A 20,343-nucleotide genomic window follows, 5' to 3' on the forward strand; every position below is an offset into this window, starting at 1 on the left:
TGTGATGAGCAGAGCCGGACCAGTCCAAAGCTGGAAGTCAGGAGCTTCTTCCAGGTCTCCTACATGTGTACTGGGGCCTTAAGACTTGGGCAATCCCAGTTGAGAAGCAGAGAGCAGAAGTCAAAATAGAGCAGCTAGGACATAAACTGATGCCCATCTGGGATGCCAGCGCTGCAGGTAAGGTTTGGCATACTAAGCTGTGGAGCTGGCTCCCAGAGAGTTCTTCAAGATGACACAAAGTGTTATTCATTTTAAAATAAGAAAATACTGATCTCACTCAAATTACAAGCTCTCTTCATGAAAACACATCCTTAAGAAACCAAGCAAGAGCCCATGCTTGGTGCAGTGGGTAAGCTGCCTTTTGGGAGGTCCACATCCCACAATGCAGTGGCCTGGTTCAAGTCCCAGCTACCCTGCTTCCAGTCCATCTTCCTTCTAACATGTACCCTGAGAAGCTGCAGGTGAGGGCTTGCAGGTGGTCTCCATTCACATGGGAAACCCAGCTGGAGTTTTAGTCTCATGGATGAAGTCTGGTCCAGCCCTGCCTGTTACAGACATGTGGTGAGTGAACCTGCAGACGGACGATCTCTCTCTGTCTCCCTCTTTCTCTCTCTGTTTGTCTTCAAGAAAAAAAAAAGTAAGCAGACAAGCCACAGACTGCACAAAGATTTATGCTACACATATATTTGGCAAAAGATTTATATCTCAAGTAGGCAAACACCTATAAATCAATAGTAAATGGGTAATTTAATACAGGATTTGAATAAGTGTTTCACAGACGCATTATCCAATTAGCTAATATGAACAGTGCTAACACCACCACTCATGAGGGAAAAGAGAGTCTCAACAAAACGGATGCCACCAGAGGAGTAAAGTTAGAAGGATTTGTCTATCCAGTCTTCACATGTCAAGAGCAGTTCAGACTCTGGGAAGTTGTTGACTGGAGTGGAAGCGGGCTCAATTACTTTGGAAGTGTGTTGGACACAGTGAGGTTAACTGCATGAGATCCAGCAATCTCACTGATTTATATATATAAATACACAAGTACACTGAGTGAATGGACTGCTTAGGTCCACAAGGGACAGGAACCGCAAGGTTCAATGCAAGGCCACCCATGATACACAAAAGGTAAAACAACACAAATATGTACCATCAGGAGAATGATCAAATCAATGGGTCTATTATGGAATACTGTACATCTGTACAACAGATAACACTAGAGACAAGAAAGTCAAGTCAGGTGCAACAACCTAGACATGTGCATTGCGTTGACCAAAACAAGCCAGATTCGTTATTACTCTGCATGATGCAATTTGCAAGGTCAAGAACAGGCAAAACTAACCTGCGGTGACAGAACTTTGGCAGTGTCTATAGATGTGCTTATAAGATGAGGCAATTCTACGTCTAGCTATATCCAGAAACTGTATACATGTGTACCAGGAAGATGTGCACCGGAATGTCTTGAACAGTATTGCCTATAATAGCCCCTAAGTAATCAACCCAATTCTCCATCAGCAGAAAAATATATTCATACATTTCGGTATCATCCTATTATCCAGTTATCCTGGCTGCATACAGTAGCAAAATGAATGGATGATAGCATTGTACGCTAATCTGGATACATCTCACAGATATAACATCAAGTAAAATAAGATCAAAAGAATATACATCACGTGGTTCAATTTATATATATATGTCATAAATAATCAGAAGTGTATTATATTTTTAGAAATGAATGGGCATAAAACTTTTTAAAAAGCAAAGAAATTATTATTATTGCACAAGCAGGAAAGTGGCTGACTACAGGGAGGTAGATGGTTGGCTTGGGGTCAAAGCAGACTTTCATTTCTTTGTCTTGGAAGCAGCAGTCCAGTAGGTGTATATTTTGTAATAAATTGGTGAGTATATATATTTTTAATTAATTGACTTAATGGTGAAAGAGGGAGGGAGGGAGTTCTCATCTGTCAGTTGATTCTCCAGATGCCCGCACTGGCTAGGGCTCGGCAGGAAGCTAGGAGCGGGAGCTGGAATTTGGAATTGAACCTGGGCTCTACCTGGAACTCGGGCATCTTACTTCTAGGCTAAATGCCCACTCCATGTGAGCTGCATATTTTTATGAAAAAAAAAGAAGCTGCTCTACACACTTTTCCATGTTAACTAATATAAAAGTCTTTACACAGGAAATAAAACAGTAAGAAGATATTCATCTTGGGATCTGTGAGAACACACACACAAAATGTACCTTGAAAGCTCCAGCCTGTGTGTGGTTGTCAGTGGTGCAAGAGTATTCCTTCTAAAATCTAAGGTTCCCATGTTTGGGAAAATCCAGAGTGTTTGTAGATTTGCCGGTATGACTGGATCAAGAATTAAGTTTCAAGTGGCAAAGAGTAGGCCCGATGTCATCCACTGTTTGCTGTCCTCCAGCGATAGACTTGGTGCACAGAGCCTATAATAACACGTATGGACTACCGTGTTGGTGAGATAGCCAAAGATTATTAGTGGCATCAGGCTTTTATAGACTGAGAGTCACACAGGATAAGGGAGGAGGTATTGAGGAGCTTGCGTAGTTCCCATAAACCTTTCTACAGAACCCATCCATTGTTTCCATACCCTTGTTTCAAACTATCTTTTTGTTTCGCATATCCAATCAAGTATCCTCATACAAATGATACGCAATCAGTTGTTCTTATACGAATGATATCTAATCAGTTGTTCTCATACAAATGATATCCTATCAGTTGTCACCCTGTGTTTGCTGTCCTACAAATCACAATGTCCTTCTACAATCCACCACTGTATTCCTGTCGTCTGGCACTATGCTTAATAAATACAGGTGCTAAGAATGAGTGGCATAGAATGGATGAGGAGAGGCCAATTTGTTGTGCACAATAATGGTAAAAGGTTGGGGCAGGTGTTTGGCACAGCAGTGATACCCACATCTGATGTCACAGTGCCTGCTTGGACGCACAGCTCTGCTCTGATTCGGTCTCTTGCTAACGTGAATCCTGGCAGGTAGCAGGTCATGCTGCTCTGGTCCCCGTCACCCATGTGGGAGACCCAGACTGAGGTTTAGACTATTGAATTCAGCCTGGCCCAGCCTCAGCTGTTGGGGGGCATTTGAGGAGCGAACTAGCAGATGTGTTTATCCTCTCTGCATTTCAAATAAATGAGATCAAATAACAATGAGGCCCCATCCATAACAAGGAAGGGTAGTATCTTTCAAGCATGATGCCCAAAGTTGGTGTGCCCAGGCCCTGGGTGAGAGACACATGGTGGTCTCCTGTGAGGGTTAAGTGGCTCTCAAGCACAAAGGCATCAGGACTCCGAGTGCCACTATAGAGAGGATGTCCACGAGGGGGCGCTGTCTAAAGGCATCTAGCTCAGGGCTCTCAGAAGCTCTGCTGTTTGATACAATGCTTTCAAAGTCTCCCTTCTTTGCTTGTAGTGCCCCTGGAGTAACTGCCAACATGCAGAGGGAATTTTCTTAGAAGACACGGTTTTAGCCTTGCACGGTGAGACTGAGGTTTAGTTTTTAAGTGCGGTGGCCGCAGCCTGTAGAAGCTGTTCCCAGATGGGTAGACGTACTCAGTGGAGGGGCCCAGGGCAGTAGCACAGGTTGAAAGTGGTCTCCGACAGTTACATGGATTTGGATGACCCTTGGCACCCCACAAATACCCACCAAAGCCTGGTTTCCCTGCTTTCCACTCCGGAGGGTGCTGAGGCAGGGCATCATGATGAGCCTATGAAAGGGCATGGTGACTCCAGAAGGCTAGGGACCTTGGGGAGTGTTTGGATTTCACAGGTGGCACAAGGTAAAACTGGAGAGAAAACTCCAGACACGTGACCTGCACTCAGGAAAGTGCATCTGTGTGGCACTGAGTGTTTCATTTTTAAAGCTCAATTTGCATGAATTGGCAGAGGCAGAGCAGGACCTGAATTAGGAATCCTTATTTTAAGAAAAGAGGCTGCACCCAATGCTTCTCACTCCCTGATTTCCCCAGAGTAACAAAAACTCCCCCTCCACAAAGGCTGGCTTTTCTTTGCACAGTGACTGGAAAGAAGGAAGGGAGGGAGGACAGGCAGCTGCAAATGCATGTGCCCTCGTGCCTGCCTCTGCCTTCCCCTCCAGCTCTGCCCTCTGGAGTCCACCCCTTGGCTTTGCACTGCTGTGCGCGTGGTCTGCAGTGAGCTCCAAGCTGGCAGGTGTCAGAGGAGGGGGCTGCACACACCTGGAGGTGGGGGGAAGCCAGCTCCTTCACAAGCTTCCCTGGGCAGGATCTGAGCAGATTGCTTCTTCTGCAGGGAGAGGGGGATAGAACAAAGGACAGGGGAGAAGAGGCATGGAAGCTGGAGAGAGGAGTGCAACGGGGAGGAGAGGGGCCAGGCCAAGGCGTAGAAGCAAAGGGCTGCTCCTTGGAGGCGGAGTGGGGAGAGAAGGGAGAGGGAAGGGAGAAAAGAAAGCATGCAGAAGAACAAGATGACCTGAGGGACAGGAGGCAGCCAGTCCCTGGGCTTGGATCTGGAGCACTGCAGTAGCTCGTGAGATGCAGACCCTCCGAGCAAGAAGCAGGCAAAGGCCTCAGCGACTTTCCCCACCTGACATCCATCAAGCATTATCTGCAACAAACTGGGTCAGCCGAAGAAGGAACAGTGGGACTGGGGGAGGGGGGATGGGAAGGACCAGCTATGCTACAATCCAACTGGTGCCTGCTGGAGGGGGAGGTGGGGGAGCCGGTGGGGGCCTGGCTTTCATCTTAATCTCACTGAGAAAAACCATTTCCTGAGTTGGATATCCATCAGATAAAGTGATCTTAGCAACACCCCTGCCAAGCACTGCTGCTGGGCACCTGGGCAACTCCCAAGGCGAGATGCCCCAAATCTCGCTTCCCAGATAAGCCTGCCCAGGTGGGCCAGAGTCAGTGAAGGAGTAGAAAGATAGGGGCATGTGGAATCAGGCCATGCCAGCCTGAGGCCAGCCAAGGGACGTGAACCAGGGAGAAGGAGAAGGGTGGACGTTCTGTCCCTTTACCTGCCATGCGATCAGGTCCTTGAGGTGGCTCAGCTTCTCCTGGTCCTCAGGGTGGTCCCTGCTGTACTCCTCAGTGAAGAAGGCCTGGAGAGGGCAGATAGGAACTTGATGTTTACTGTTCATTTGGAGTGGATCCCACGGCCAATCTCGTGGGCACACAGGGAGATCTGATTTCAGAGGGGCAGAGAGCAGGTGGGGGCAATGTCTGGAACCTGCAGGGACGGATGCTGTTTCTGTTTCCCAGAGGCTCAGGTCAGCACCCACCCGGGAGTGGACCACATTTGGTTGGGAAATAGTTCTCAACGTGAGGTTCCCTCAGACCAGCACCACCCAGGAACTTATTAGAGATCTAAGTTCTCTGACCCCAACCCAGACCTACCAAATCAGAAACTGGGATGGGGAGGAAGGAAGGGGGGCATGTGTTAACAAAGCCCTGCAGGGGATATAGTTGTACCTGCAGGTGGGAGAACATTGCTCAAAGGAAAAGAACTTTGTAAGAAACTGAGCCCTTGCTACTCCAGCATCTCTTGGCCTTCCCTCAGTGCTAATGACCCTGGCAGGCACCCAGCTCTTTCCAAGGCGCAGGTCCCTACCAGCTGCACACACACACGGACAGATAAATCCCACCACTCCTCCAGGCTGGGCCAAAGGTTACCGATGAATTTGTGCGGGTGTGTGGGGATGGCTGGGAGAGACTTCCTGCCTCCCGAGGCTGTGCTGCACTCTCAGTACTGCATGAGTGGACAGCATAGGGGAGACAACAGACTGTGAGGTTTATCAGAATAAGGAGTCTATTCAGGAAGTGCAAGCTGAAAACCAAGTAAGGAATTTCTGTCTGATTTCAATGCCAGAGAAAGCTCTCCCTCCCCATCTTAGAAATCTTCATTGGATACTGTGACTCATACAACTGATGGCATTTTATTTTTTACCATGGACAGTTAGAGGCTCAAACATGAAATCTGGGGTTCAAATGCATAAGCCTTTCTGAAGGGAAAGCATGATTTGGACACCTAGATTCTCACTCCTCCTCAGAACCCCTTGGAGTCGATCAGCCCTGCCTATAGTTTCACAGATCCCATCTTTCTTGCATGTGTCATTTTCACACAGAGGATGTAGACTTTGATGTGTGATTTTGCTACTGTGCGATTGGCCTTACCGCTATCCCAGGATGTTTCCTCCGTAGAGCTTCCTGCATCTGCCCAGTCGTGTAAGGGGCTCTCAGGAAACTGTCCCTCCCTGTCTCATTACTGAGTGTGGCATGGGGTGAGGAGTTGTTGGGTAGGAGATGGCAGCCCAGTGTAGACAGGAGGCTGCTGAGGCTGGGGGCTGTAGGAGGCCCAACAGAGTTGAGTGTGTGGGCAGAAGGGCAGGTGCAGCAAGCTAAGGGGCATGCAGCGGCAGCTGCCCCGACCCCACACCAGGGTCTGGAGGGGATAGCCCCTCACCTTCTCATACTTGGCAAAGCCTCCCATGACTGCAGGGTCCACGATGCCATTGAGGAGCATGGACAGCGGGTTGATGGGGAGGCTCTCGTCACTCTGGTACTGGTTTATCATCATCAGGATCTTCTCGTTGGCCGCGGACATGGTTTCGATGGCATTCTCCAGGGGACTAATTGTGGTCTGTTGGAAACAACATCACAGAGAGGAAAGGGTTGTAGCAGGTCACTTCACAAACATATAATTATTCGTATTGATTTCACTTGGGGTGGGAATTCAAATGCCACCACGCTCCCTGTGGAGCACTAGTGGGATCTTGCTGTAATTAGTGAGCTCTGGGGGCTGGCTGTTGTCTGGAGAGAGAAGGGGGCAACTTCCCGCTTCATGAGCAAGGGCTGTCTCTGGGGAGGCAGAGGCAGGAAGTGGCAGGCACTTGCTGGGGTTTCAGAAGTGGAGTGTGCTCCAAGAGAGGCTTTTTTCACTGCCAAGGCGAAGCACACTCCATGTCAACCCATCAGGTGCTGGCTGAGTAGCTGCTACATGGGCGCTATTCATCATAAAGATGGGGAAAGCTTGGGGTGTGAGCACTTGGCCTGGCACACAGTAGATTGTAAGAATGGCTGTTGGACCCGGGACTCACTGTCCCCATGTAGACTCCATGGAGTTGGGAAGACGATACAAACACTTGTGCCCACCCCTCTTAGAAGGCAACATAAACAGAGCGCCACCAAACGCCAGCTGGCAAGACTGTGCAGTTCACATGAGCATGGAATCTGCAGCTAAAAACCGAACTGGAGGTCACAAACAATTTCTGTGAAAGGGCCAGGTAGTAAATATTTCAGGATTTGCAGGCCAGATGGTCTGTGTTGCAGCTACGCTCCACTACCACTGCCGGGCAAAGCAGCCAGCCCACCAGCAATAGGTAAATGAATGAAGTTGATTATTCCAACAAAACTATTCACACGAGTAGGTGGCAGGTGGAATTTGGCCCACAGGCCAAACATAGTTTGCGACTTTTGAACTACTGAACAACTTGAAACAGTGGAATTCCCAGCTGTACAGGTTTGCTAGCTGTGTGACTGAGGGCAAATCTCCTAACCTTCCTGAGCCTTGCTTGTCTTATTAGTTAAAGAGCAATGAGAAAACCCACTCCAGGGAGTTACTGGCAAATATTAATATGCATAGGTTTTAGGACAGGGCATAGCAGTTCTTCTAACAAGGGAAGACTCACTGGTAAGATGGGATTGGAGCTTGGGGAGGAAGGTCAGGGAATTTGAGCAAACTTCATGGGGGAAGGGATTCCAAGTTTTATCGTCGCTGAAGTGACTCAGTATCTGTGTCACTGCTAGACAGTGATGAAGTGAGACAACGGCAGGTCAGACTCACGGCGAGAGCCTTAGGAAGTGTCACCTGCCAGTTCTTAGCAACTACTGTGCATATGCGAGGGGACACAACCAGCTGTTCCAGCCACATGCTTGGTCATCATTGAAGTCACTTGCTTACCTCCCAGTGGAGTTACAGGTTCTTTGGCCCCTTTCCCTGTGTTTGCTCATGTTTTGAAGTTGGCTGCTGTTGTCATTGAGAAGTCCCTGGGAGCAGACTCACTCCACCTCTGTTACCTCTTGCTGTCACACACACACACACACACTACACTGGAAGGGAGTGTTCCCAGGCTTGGCAGGGGCTGCAACGCACAGTTCACACGATGACCCTCACAGTCTAGGTTGTGTCAAGTGCACACATCCACCCTGCAGGGCCTCGACCAGCAAGAGGGGTGGACAGAGTCCTGCCTGGACCGAGTCCAGCAGCATGCACCTGGATTCCAACAATAGCCGGCCACATTATGGAGACTTGTTCAAGCGAGTCATTACAAACGGAAAAACCTATTGATTGGCTTTCCACTGCAGGTTTAAAACTATTTTTGGATTTCCAAATCTCTATTCTCCTTAGAGCCATCAGGAACAGACCATGAAAGTGATTTCAGTTTCCCACCTAAGGGCATTTGTGTAGACCAAATATATACTTCTTGGAGCAGAGTTATGGGAGTTATACATTTGGTGGGAGGCCTGGATGTCAGGAGTTGGTAACAGAAACAAAAAGTAATGACCGTAATCATGGGGAATAGTCACATAGAGGGTGGGTCCATTCTGTGTGCCAGCCCAAGCTGGGCACATCATATACAGGCTGTCATTTAGCTCCCCCAGTGCCAGCTTAAGTACTCACCAGAGGGCAGATGGTGAGGGAGTGGGACAGGGAACCAGGTAGGTCCTGTGTCCAAAAGCAGGCTCCTCCCCACAATGTGAAGCATGCTCTGTTATCAAACTGCCATCAAGCCCTCTTATCTCTGATTCTTTCCTAGGTAGAGCCTGTATCTTATTAGCACCACAGGCATGATAGCTCTTGACAAACTTGGTATGAAAAGCAGATGTATTAGGGAAAAACGTGAAAGTGTTTGCAGGTATGTGGTGGTATCCAGCGGGAGGAAGTGACCACAACCCCAGGTGCTTGGCAGTTACTTCATATTTTTCATGATCACTTTCTGAAATACACACAGGGGCCCTATGGGCTTCATAGGATAGGCATCACGACCTCTGACTATTGCCACTGTATGCTTTGATGGTTCAAGTTCCAACTTTGGGCCTCTGTTCCCTCTTATATAAAACTGAGCAGCTAAGCAAGAACCAGGAAGAATGAGGGGGTGAGAAATTGGAGAGGTCCAGGCCCCAGCAGGCCAATTATTTTGCCAACACCCCAGCTCTGTTTTCAAAACTTAACTTGATGTGGTGGGCAGAGGATAACACTACTGCAACGGTATCATCATTGTAATGTTCCCAAGGTCTAGGCCATGTCTATGAATAGGAGACGGGAGGGTCACTGAGCTAGTGGGTTCACCAGAAAGGATGTGGGGTTATCTCAGGGCTGATAGTGGAGTAGCTAGATAGGGATTAGATTAGATCCCTCCTCAGCTCGCTCTGTCTCTTCAGTGGAAAAGCCAAGTTCCTCCTGAGGTTTATAGGCTCTCAATGATCTCCTATCAAACTGCTATTATTCAACTCCCACTTGTCCTCACCAGGAACAAGCATGGTCTGGACACAGGGTCCCTGCAGCTGCTGCTCCTTTTGCTGGGATGGCCCATTTCTCATTATGAGACTGGACCACTTCTTCACCTTCTCCAGGCATTTGCCAGAAGCTATTTTAGCAAGATCAATTTCTCTGGCTCTCCTATTTAAAATAGCTACCCTTCCCCGTCTTTTGTTTGATTTTCCCTCCATGACGGTCACCACCTTCCAACATATCATACATTGACTTTGATTTTTTGGTTTTTCTTCCCAACTAGAATGTAAGCTCTGTTGTAGAATTTTCAGGTCTCAGATCAGTGCCTGATGTGTCAGGTACTCACGCAATATTTCTGAATGAATCAACAGTCAAGACATCCTGACTATGTCCCCATGCTTCCCACCTCCTCACAACCTCGCTAACCCTTTCTAGTGTCATGGGCGATGCAAGGTTCTTAGCTGTCTGAGTACATGAAGCCATATTGTGTTGAGACAAAAAAAAAAATGCTTGCATATTACCTGCAAAAGTGAGTTCATACAAGTGGTTTCCAGCCAGTGCTTTGGCTCTGCATGATTTTTCCTCTCTGAGCCTGTTTATCCAGCTATAAAATAGGTTCACTGTGGGATTCTGCAAAGATGCACTAAGGGTCTACAGAGATGAGAAAAGTATGAGGGAGTGGCCGAGTGAACAGAATTCCAGGCCCTCTGCCAACTGGGCCTGATACGGAAACTGCCCATTCATCAGCTTTATTACTAGAATCCATGGAATGCTCCATTTGCAGCAGGAGTGAGACTGGAATATATCTGATGCTTGAAAAAAAAAAAATCAGAGCAGCCAGCCACTCTGGAAGCTACACTGAAATTCAAACAAAAGCCCATTTCCTTTTCAAATGCCTGGAACCCTTCTGGAGACTGGCTTGTGCCCTGCCCATCACAGCAGAAGAGCATCTGCCCAAGCGTATCCTGACTCACCTGGGACATGTGGACCACCTCGAACCAGCGGAGGATCCCTGGTAACTTGTAGGCCGTAATGAAGGAGGTTCTCTCAATCCACATGGACTGTGCCGTGGGTGGGAGTTGCGAGGGCAGGAAAGCAACATAATTAGGAGACCTCGTTCCTAAGGCAGACTGGCCACCGCACAGCCAGGCCTCCCTTCCAACCCAAAATCACAAACACACTTGTCTTTTACCCTTGAGAATTCTTTCTCATCAAGAAGCATTAACCCTCCCCTGACTCAGACTAAGTTAACTGTTGACCTGCATTTATTAAATGTCTGAGTTTTCAAGCAACAGTCAACGTGATCATTGCTTATTTTCTAGGGAGCCAGATCCCCAGCATTCATTAGATTCCCAAAGAAACAGTGATTCCAAAATATTAAGGACCCCTCCCAAAGGCCAAGAGCTACAAGTGTTGAAATCCCTTCCTCATACTAGTCTTGGCCCTTGGGTACAAGAGATGGGTCCCATGTAGGAAACACATGTAGTGATAACTGAATTGTGGGCCTTCTTACTGGGGTTTCCTTTAAGGTTTGAGCCTTTCCCCTTTGCCAATAACCCTTTCTAACCTCCTAGAAATGCCACACTGTCTTGTGGCTAAAAATGTGCCTCTGACTCAAGGCTCCAGGTTCCACCTTGAAAGAGTAAAGGCCCAAGACACAAGAAAACCAACCCCACAAAAGGGATGATGGGTGCCACAGGATCCTGAGATGTTAGTGTTATTTCCTTTGACCTTGGATCAAGTCCTTCCCATTTTTTTTTTACTTTGTATTCATTTATCTGAGAGGTAGAGAGAGTTTCCAATCACTGGTTCACTGTCTGAAAGTCCAAAACAGCCACTGCTGAACCAGGTCAAAATCAGAACTCAAGACAGATCTGCCAAATGGCTGGCAGCAGCCCACTTGAGCTCTTAATTCTGCTTCCCAGGATCGAAGCTGGATCTGAGAGTGGAGCTGGCACTTTAATCCAGACACTCTGGGGTGGGATGCAGGCATGTCCACTGGTTTCAGTTGCTAAGACAAATGCCCACCTGGTCCCTTCCTCTCTGAAGCTGACAGATGCATGCCCTGGTGGTTGAAGGTGCCCTGGGGAATGCCACGGGGAGGAATACTCACAGCAAACTCATTCTCAGGGTCCACAGTTCCCTTGCGCACGGGCCGGGAATAGTGGAATCTTTGCACGTAGTTGGATTTGTAAAAGCTGAAAGAAAGGAAGAGGTTGAGACTCTGGGAGCCAAGCTCAGCTTGCTGACACCTGACCTGACCTTGCACTGTCCAGAGAGGCTCATGACAGTAAGCTTCAGATCTGGTTGCATCCTGGAGCTAGGATTTAACATGACAGCCTGTGTTCTGAGCTTCATACAAGTGATTCTTACATAAGCTTTCCTAGCAAGGAGATGCTGGAAAGTGGGCTTGTCCTAGGCCCTCAAGAGAAGTGGCAATCCTAAATGGTCTAGGTAGTTGGAATTCTCCTAGTAATGCACAGAGCATGACCTGGGTCATCATTTCCTGTGGCCCCACTGAATGCACCTGAGGTCTGAGCCTTACGTCCCCCAGGGAGCTCTCTAAGGATGCACTCCTTAAAGCACTCTTTCTGAATCTTTGTGAGGGCACTATGTTGGCTGTCTTGCTGTGCTCTGTCCATGGCTGTCTGAAGGAGAGAGGCAGGGGAAGCTTAAGTCCAACTGAAGTTATATCTTCTCAGCCATGGCACTGGTGAGGAGTTGCTGGCTGACCCTGTTTCTTACTGGCGCACCTAGATGGGATGATTTATTCAGACACCAGAGGTACTCTGCTGCTAGGTACTTGGGGCCTAGAAGTGAGTAGGGCATTTGGGAGGTGTGCAGCCTGTGTGTTACAAGCCCTAATTCATGGCCTCATCAGTGGCTTTGCAGTCTCATATTGAATAGATTGACTCCCTGCCTTCGTTGCTGATCCTTCCAATGTCCCTTCATCTGAACACATCCATTGTCAATGAATGGATGCTGGAAAGATGTCACTCTGCAAGCACATGTTCAGCATAGGCAGGGTGGCCCTGCTTCTTACCCTACCTGTCATCAACTGTGCAGCTCACACTCTGGCTGTAGCTTCTTTGGAGGTCATTCTGGGTACAACCTAAGCAACAAGCTATAGGCATTCACTTCAGTGAACCTCACTGAAGCTTACTGAGTATTCGCTGTGCTGCAAGGCTACCCTGTCCTTCCCATCCTTCTCTGACTTTAGCCTTGTCGCTGCTAATTGAGGGTGATTCTTCTACCAAGGGAAAAAAAATGGAGACAGACTAAGACAGTGAAAGAACTAGACAGGCACCAGGACCTGCCATCAGCTCCACAAGACAGCCCCTGGGGTTGTTTTTCCCCATTCCTGCCCCCCATAGGTTGCCAGTCTTACTTTATAATCTGGTCAGGAACTGGTTTATTCTTGAACCTAGGGTGTTCATCCAAGACAGGTTGGACAGTGAAGCACTGGATGTCTGGAATCCCTGGAGTTAAGGAGGACTTCAAAAAGAGTCTGTTGAACACAGGGTAGTTCCAATTGTAGCAGGTGTCAGCTGGGATTTCCCAGGCCAGCCCTTCTGGGTCCATGCTTTTATTGAGTATTTGACATCAAATTGCTAGGTCCTAAGAAACAGTTAGCAGTCACTTCTATCCTTATCAGATTATCTGCTGCCTTGCAACCTTATCCCTGGGCTCTGCTCCTGCTAACCAAGTTGGTTGGTAGACTCTGATTACTGTTAACATTTCTGTGTTCCCATTATGAATACAGTTCTCAATCATTTGCACAGCACATCTTCCCATGATCTCATTTAATCTCTCTAGTTCCAGTGAGTGGCATTGTTCACTTCTCTGGGGAAGTCAGAGAAGCAACATTTTGAAGATCACACACCTTGTAATAATCGAGCAGGACTTTAACATAGGTCTCTAAACTCTGAGCTCAGAATTCTTTGATGCTTAACTTGCTGCTCACAGGTGGTCTTCTGGTCACTTAAAGACTGCAAACAACTGTCTGCAGTAGGATGGTGGGCAGCCCTGTCCAAGCTCATTGGAAAAAATTGTCTCATGATGGGTGCCTGATATGGGCACCAGTTGCTGGAGAGGTTCGATGTGGGATATATCCTTGTTATGCCTATGCTAAAGGGAACTCCCTGTTACATGGAATCAGCAAAGGTAATGCTTAACTCACATGATAAATTTCAATGGAAGTGTTTTTGCAATCTTCAGCTTTCTTTCTCCAGTCATTCCATCAACTGCTTTATTTTAGAGGGAAACCACAGTGGCTGAAGCCTAGAGCAGGAACTGCCAAACTACGGCCTTTGGTTAAATCTGGATGACCACTCACTCCATATCATCCCAGCAAAGAATAGTTTTTATTTTTCTAAGTAGTTACCAAAAGAATTTTTGTGTGATGTGTGGAAACTGTAAATTTAAGTTTCAGGGTCCATAAATAAAGCCTTATTGGAATTTAGCCACGCTCATCTATTTATGTACTATCAGTGGCTGCTTGCCCAAGGCAACGTCAGAGTTGAGCAGTTATGCCAGAAAGCACATGACACTTAAAGACTAAAATATTTCCTATATTGTCCTCTACCAATAAATTGCCAACCTTTATTTTAGATTTGGTTTTCTGGGTCATATATGTTGGTCTCAGCCACTGGGTTTGGTCTGTGAAGAAGGCCAGACTTGTTCTGGGGAAGCCTGTGACACCAGTGTCCTGGAGTCAAGGTTGCCCGCTTAGTTTTCCATTCCATTTGCTGATTCCATACATGGAACTGTGCAACAAAGGCCCTTTTACAAAGAACCTTAGCAGTCCAATGTCTTTCCTCACCTGGGATCCTAAAGAAGACAAATAGATCACTGTCCTAAGTAGTCTGTCAACTTTTTAACAAGTGAAGGCAAGAGTACAGAGCATAAAGAAAGAACCAACATCTTGGCAAAAAAACAAAAATGTGGACCTGAGTTGAAATCCAGGCTCCATCACTCATAGCCTGTGATCTCGTACAAGCTGCTGCAATTCTTTGAGCCCCCTTCCTTATTAGCAAAGTGAAGAGAGCAATGATACAGACTTATCATGAGGATAAATTGAGACAATGCATGGAAAATGCTTACTATGTGGAAAACAAGAGTATTCTGTTCATTGATCTTTTTTTTTGTAAATGATGGTGCAATAATAGGCTGTGTGGGGCTCAAATATGAACTCTATCACTAACTGGTTTTGTAAAAATAAGAAAACTGCCTTACCTCTCTGCTCACATATTCTTTGTTTATGAAACAGGGAAACGTACCGCTCACCAAACAAGATGTAATAGAGTTTAAACAAATAATGCTCGGAAAGCTCTGAGTCCCATGTGAAAAGGATATGTCACAAAGGTCAACCCCCCCTCCCAATTTTTTTACCACCTGCTTTCAGCAACCGAGTCAGCCTCAGGATCCTATGCTGTGATCTGGCCCAGTCACGTATGCCCTCTGCCTCCACTCCAAGTTAGAAACCCACAGAGCCAGTCAACCCTGGGCTGTCTATTCAGGGAAGCATTGAGTCTGATCCTGTGTCGCATCTAAGCATACTCACTTTTGTATCTAGCCAGGCCACAGCCCACTGCAGTTCCTCCTGCAAAAATCATGTTAAGGCAGGCAAGAGGTACAGGAGGGCATAATGAAAAGGTCACCGATGAATATTTATCACTCAAGGGGAAAAATGTGGATTAATGTTCAGCAAGCTTCACAGAGCAGCCATGCAACCTGTCAACCCATTTTAAAGGCTATAACTTAATCTTTGCTAACAGGTGCAATGCAGGGAGCCAGGCTGGAAGGCCATGCCCTTTGGCTCAGCAGTCAGCCTTGCCTCGTGCTTAATGGGTCAGCTCCCAATCCATATAGATGCCACATTCTGTGACCTCAGTGCCCATTATAAAGTTCATGAAAAATGGAATTTAAAAAGTGTTTATTTTTTGTGCCAAAAAATGGAAATCCATGTGGAGTTTTTTTAATATGTGCTTTCCATGAAGTTTTTGAAGACCTTTCCTATGCATTGATGTCAAAAACTTTTTCACCAAAACAAATTTTTCCTGTCATTCCATCTCTTGTGCACTTTTGGGCAGACTCTCATATTTCACTCTAACCAACCCCATCATCACCATTTCCTGCCCTCCACTCTACCCTGTATTCTCTAAGTCTGGCTCCCCCTTTCTGCCATTCTCTACTCGTCTAGTTCTGTTTTCCTTTTATTTCTCTCTTGCGTTTTTTGCTCTACTAAACAACAAACATTTACTCAGCATAACTTTGTTCTAAGCTGCAGAAGATGGGAGATTCCTGCGGGGCATAAGGCTGGGCAAGGGTCTCCGCTGAGGAGCTTACCTTCACATACTTCTAACCCATACAAGCAATAATGACAGATTGAGGTCCATTCTCTTGAGAAAAGCACCAGGGTGTGAGATAAGAGGGTCATGTCAAGTCTAGAAAAGGCCACTTAGATAAGGCAGCCTTTTCCAAGAGGTGATGCCATGTTAGGATCCAACTGGTGCAAAACAGTAAGTCTTGTGAGGACTCAGGGAAGGGCGGTCCCACTGGGGGGGGGGGGGCAAGAGAGAAGGCAAAGACCCAGAGGTGGGAAGAAGTTGGTCATATTGAAGAGTCAGCATGGAGTCTGGGTGGCTGGGAGTGAGGGGGTGAGGAAAGAAACAAAGTTGACCAGCCAGCAGTCATAACATGGAACTCCTCAAAGGCTTCACTTAGTCATTCAGACTTGATTAGAACAAGCAGTGTTCTAATTCCAGCCCTTAGCACCTGCTGTGCTCCTTCCCATTGAGTCTGGGATGCTCGCCTCATTTCCCACCATGTCTTGCCTGGTTCTTCTCCTTAAACATGATCTGCCTTAAGGAAGCCTTCTCTGCTTTCCCAACTACAATACCCTGGCAAGGCTTCCTCTAGTAATGAATCATATTTTTATAAATAAATACTTAATAGTACGATTCATTGTTCTGTCTCTTTTACTCATTACCCAGCGAGCTCGCTGAATACAGGAATACTCTGTGAATGTGCATCCCCAGTGCCTTGTGCAACACAGGCATAGAGTCAGGGCTTGAGAACATCATTACAAGAATGAATGCATAAGCGACTGAAATCATCAAAGCATGCAGCATTTAGCATGCACTATGCTCCCCTGGAATCCAAGAGGAGTTGGTTCCAGAATGTCTTGTAGCTACCTAAATAAGTAGATGCTTAGGTTCCTTCTAGAAAATGATGCATTATTTACAAAGCATCTACGTACATGCTCCAGTAGACTTTAAATCTCTAGATTACTCATCATCTCTCCTGAAATGTAAAGGCTCTGGGAGTAGCTCTGACAGGGCATTGTTTAGTGAATAATGATAAGATAAACATCTGCACATGTTCAATACAGACCAACTCCCTCTCCCCCCACCCCTGGCACACACCCACATTTGCATACGAGATTGGGAGAATGTACAGAAGGAAAACCTGCATGCACGGCTCTGGACCCCAACTGTGCCCTGATGCTGGCAGTGTGGCAATCAATACAGCACCAGCTCTGAGCCTGAAAACACAGCTGTGTGACTAAAGCAAGCAGTCTGCGCAATGCATGGACCCTGCGCTGGAGGCATTTTGCAAGGATACACTGGCCTGGAGCATTCTTCACATCATCCCCCGGGGCAGAGGTCGTGTTCATCTTCTCTGCATTAGGGAACTGGCTCATCAGCTGCATCTGGAAATCCTCTCTTCGCTCATACTCCTTCCCTCGGTAGATGAACACTTTGTTCTGCGGAGAAAACACATCCATCCATGATCCCAGGGCCCAGGCATGGCAGACATGGACCCTGCAAATCTTGGGAGCTTCTGAGATACCTGTGGAGCTGTGAAGCCCTGCATGAGATCTCTTGTTCCTCATTGTCCCCACCAGGATGAAGAACTCAGTGTCACTGACCTGGCTGAGTACACGGCTTCCTTGAAAAGCCTGGTTCCAAGGGGAAGAGGACTGTGGATGCTGTGACTTCTTGGACATCCCTATGCACAATGTCCAGAGTAATTGCTCAACTTGTCCTGGGTCACATCCATGCTCCTATCTGCAGGGTCACAAAATTTCCCTCCTGCCCTCCTTCGGTTCCTGAGGGCGGGGCTTGTGGGCTAGCCTGGTTCTTTCCCCAAACCCATGGAGAAGCCCCCATTAACCCTTCCATTGGTCTCTTTGAGACCAGAAGCAGTCAAATGGAAGTGATTTTGTACTCCTTGCCAAGGCATAGTGGAAGCATCCAGATATTCTCTGGTTGTCACAACTAGGGTAGGAGGCGTTCCACACACTTAGTGGATAGATCCTGCCAAACACATGATTTGACAATGCGCAGGACAGTCTCTGGAACCAACAATCATTAGATTCCAAACATCAATAGTGCTGATTACATCTGTGCCATCACTGCTGTCTCAAATGTCCCTCTAGTTCCTCTGCCTAAACCTAAGTCTGTACTTACCTGTGCTTCCAATTCTATCATCAGAGGAGCCTAGAAGACCTTTGCAACTTCATATTCCCAGGTCTCCCTCCACTCCTGCTGAAATGGAATCTACGGGAGGTAGGCCTGGGAATGTGCATTTTTAACAAGTTCCCCATGGCATTTTTGTCATGCAGTCAGGTTGAGGAGCCACCTCTCATTCTTTTGGGGAACCCTTAGCATCTGTCCTGAGTATTATTGTGATGCGGTCTCTCTTACAAGTCCACTCTGCCCGCCACGTTGATCGTGAACAGTGAGTGATTTATCTCCTTGACTATAAATCAAGGGAGGTCAGAGATAAGATTTGCTAATTCTTTTACATCTTCCTGACCCACAAATTGAACTACAATCTCACAGATTGGCAAGGACCCTGCAGGTGACAAAAACCGACACTGCGTGGCAGATAAAGACTGACAACAGCAGTGACTCAGGAACTGCTCAGTTCCTAAGAACTTTCTGGGGGCCTATATGATCCACACTATCTTCATAATAGTATAAAAGCTGTTACTTGCCTTTTCACTCCTATTCTCTCATGAGAGCCTAGTGGATATTTCTAGAAGTCGAATGACGTGTACTGGCAACAGATTGTAGAAGCAGATATGAAAACCTAGCAGTCTTTTTTTCTTTCACCAGACATTAAAACAATCTGCGGAAGTATAAGATAGCCACACTCTTTTTCCATGATTCCTTAATTAGAAAACATAAGAGATGGCAGTGTGGCATAATGGGTTAAGCTAATGCTTGTGACATTGGTGTCTCACATGGGTACCGGTTTTTGTCTTGGCTGCTCCTCTTCTGATTCAGTTCCCTTCTGTTGGCCTGGGAAAAGCTGTGGAAGATGGCCCCAAGTGTTTGGGCTCCAGCTGCCCACATGGGAGACCAGGAGGAGACTCCTGGCTCCTGGTTTTGGCCTGGTCCAGTAGTGGCCATTGCAGCCATCTGGGGAGTGAATGACAGACTCTCTCTCTCTCTCTCTCTCTCTCTCTCTCTCTCTCTCTTTCTCTGTTTCTTTCTGTAACTCTTTCGAAATACATAATATTTTAAAATTGTGGTTTATGTCAATATGCTATTGTTATTTTTAAATCAATTGAAAAATGGTTTAACATTTCCCAGCTTTCATTTTTCATATGGCAAATCTAAGCAAAGGGCATCTATGACTATAGAAGCTCTTTGTGATCCTCAGTAACTGTTGGCCCTGAGACGAGACAGCCTACGGATTGTGCTACAGCAACTCCGGGGTGGCAGACATCGTCCAGCCTTTCTCTGAATATCTTGTTTCAGTAACGGGGAGCTCACTACCTCACAAGGCAGCTAGAGTTGTTCTGTAGAGAAACACAGCAGGTGACGGATGTTAGTGAGTATGGTGGGGGAGGGGATGGAACTGATTCAGGAGTCAAGTGATGGTGATGATGATGATCGTGCTGGTGCCAGAAGAAAGCATGGTTTTGAGCTACTAGCCTCTGAGCATAAGAACATCCTCAGAGGGATTGCAGAGATGTCGGGCTGTGTGGGACCCCAGCCTGCTCTCTGAGTTACCCACACACTCACCCGCAGGAAGGAGGGGAAACCCTGGCCATAGTATCCAACAGCAAAGTAGTCTGGCTTCGGCCTGAGGACCTTCATGATGTTTTCGTAGAATTTTGCCTGCTGAATCTGCAGGAAGAACACACAGCTGGTAACCACACAGGTACACACCTGTATAGCACACTCCAATCCAAGGCACATTCAGTTCAAAGGGTTGCCATTTGGTGCAGTGGTGAAGACGCAGCGTGTGATGCCCAATCCCTTATCAGAATACTTGGGCTTAAGTGCCAGTTACACTCCCAATTCCAGCTTCCTGCTGATGTGTGTTTCTGGAGACAGTAGGTGATGGCCACCTATGTCAGAGACTCAAACTGAGTGCTAATTTCCTGGCTTCAGCTTGGCCCCACCCCACCTGTTGTATTTGAGGGAGTGAAGCATGAATTGGAAATCTCTCTCTCTCTCGTCTCTTTTTCAAATCAATAAACAATTAATTTTGTAAAACAAGTGGAAACAGATTACCATTATACCAGAACCAGTGTGCCAAGTAAATATATTCACGCAGCTATGGCTGCACCAACGATCTCAACAGCAGTAGCTACAGTTACAACCTCCTGGGTCATTTATGAATCCCCTGCCTGCACCAGCTCATTTCCCTGCATCATCCTCATAACAAACCCATGAGCATCTCCACTGTAGAGACAAAGGTATGTCGTCTCAATACAGGGTGCGGAAGGGAGCCTAGACACGCCCAGGGGCCCCTTCATCACCACTCTGTTCCCACCCCAAGCACTCAGCTCCGTGTTTA

General features: G+C 47.1%; 1 protein-coding gene across 2 annotated transcripts in view; it reads right to left on the minus strand.

Moving 5' to 3' along the window:
• DOCK2 (dedicator of cytokinesis 2) overlaps nucleotides 1–20,343 on the minus strand; it is a 526,535-nt gene that overhangs the window by 127,581 nt on the left and 378,611 nt on the right. For both annotated transcript variants that reach the window (XR_009247240.1, XM_058677931.1), the window contains exons 40-46: nucleotides 19,563–19,667; nucleotides 17,149–17,290; nucleotides 12,911–12,992; nucleotides 11,636–11,720; nucleotides 10,497–10,583; nucleotides 6,475–6,651; nucleotides 5,030–5,113 (exon numbers count right to left, since the gene is read on the minus strand). Coding sequence is in view for 1 of the 2 variants with exons in the window: in XM_058677931.1 (XP_058533914.1) it covers nucleotides 5,030–5,113; nucleotides 6,475–6,651; nucleotides 10,497–10,583; nucleotides 11,636–11,720; nucleotides 12,911–12,992; nucleotides 17,149–17,290; nucleotides 19,563–19,667 (762 nt within the window). In the remaining variant the exon portion in view is untranslated. The remainder of the gene's footprint in view (nucleotides 1–5,029; nucleotides 5,114–6,474; nucleotides 6,652–10,496; nucleotides 10,584–11,635; nucleotides 11,721–12,910; nucleotides 12,993–17,148; nucleotides 17,291–19,562; nucleotides 19,668–20,343) is intronic.

Source organism: Ochotona princeps, chromosome 19, assembly GCF_030435755.1.
Source record: "Ochotona princeps isolate mOchPri1 chromosome 19, mOchPri1.hap1, whole genome shotgun sequence".
In the NCBI taxonomy this organism is placed as follows: domain Eukaryota; kingdom Metazoa; phylum Chordata; class Mammalia; order Lagomorpha; family Ochotonidae; genus Ochotona; species Ochotona princeps.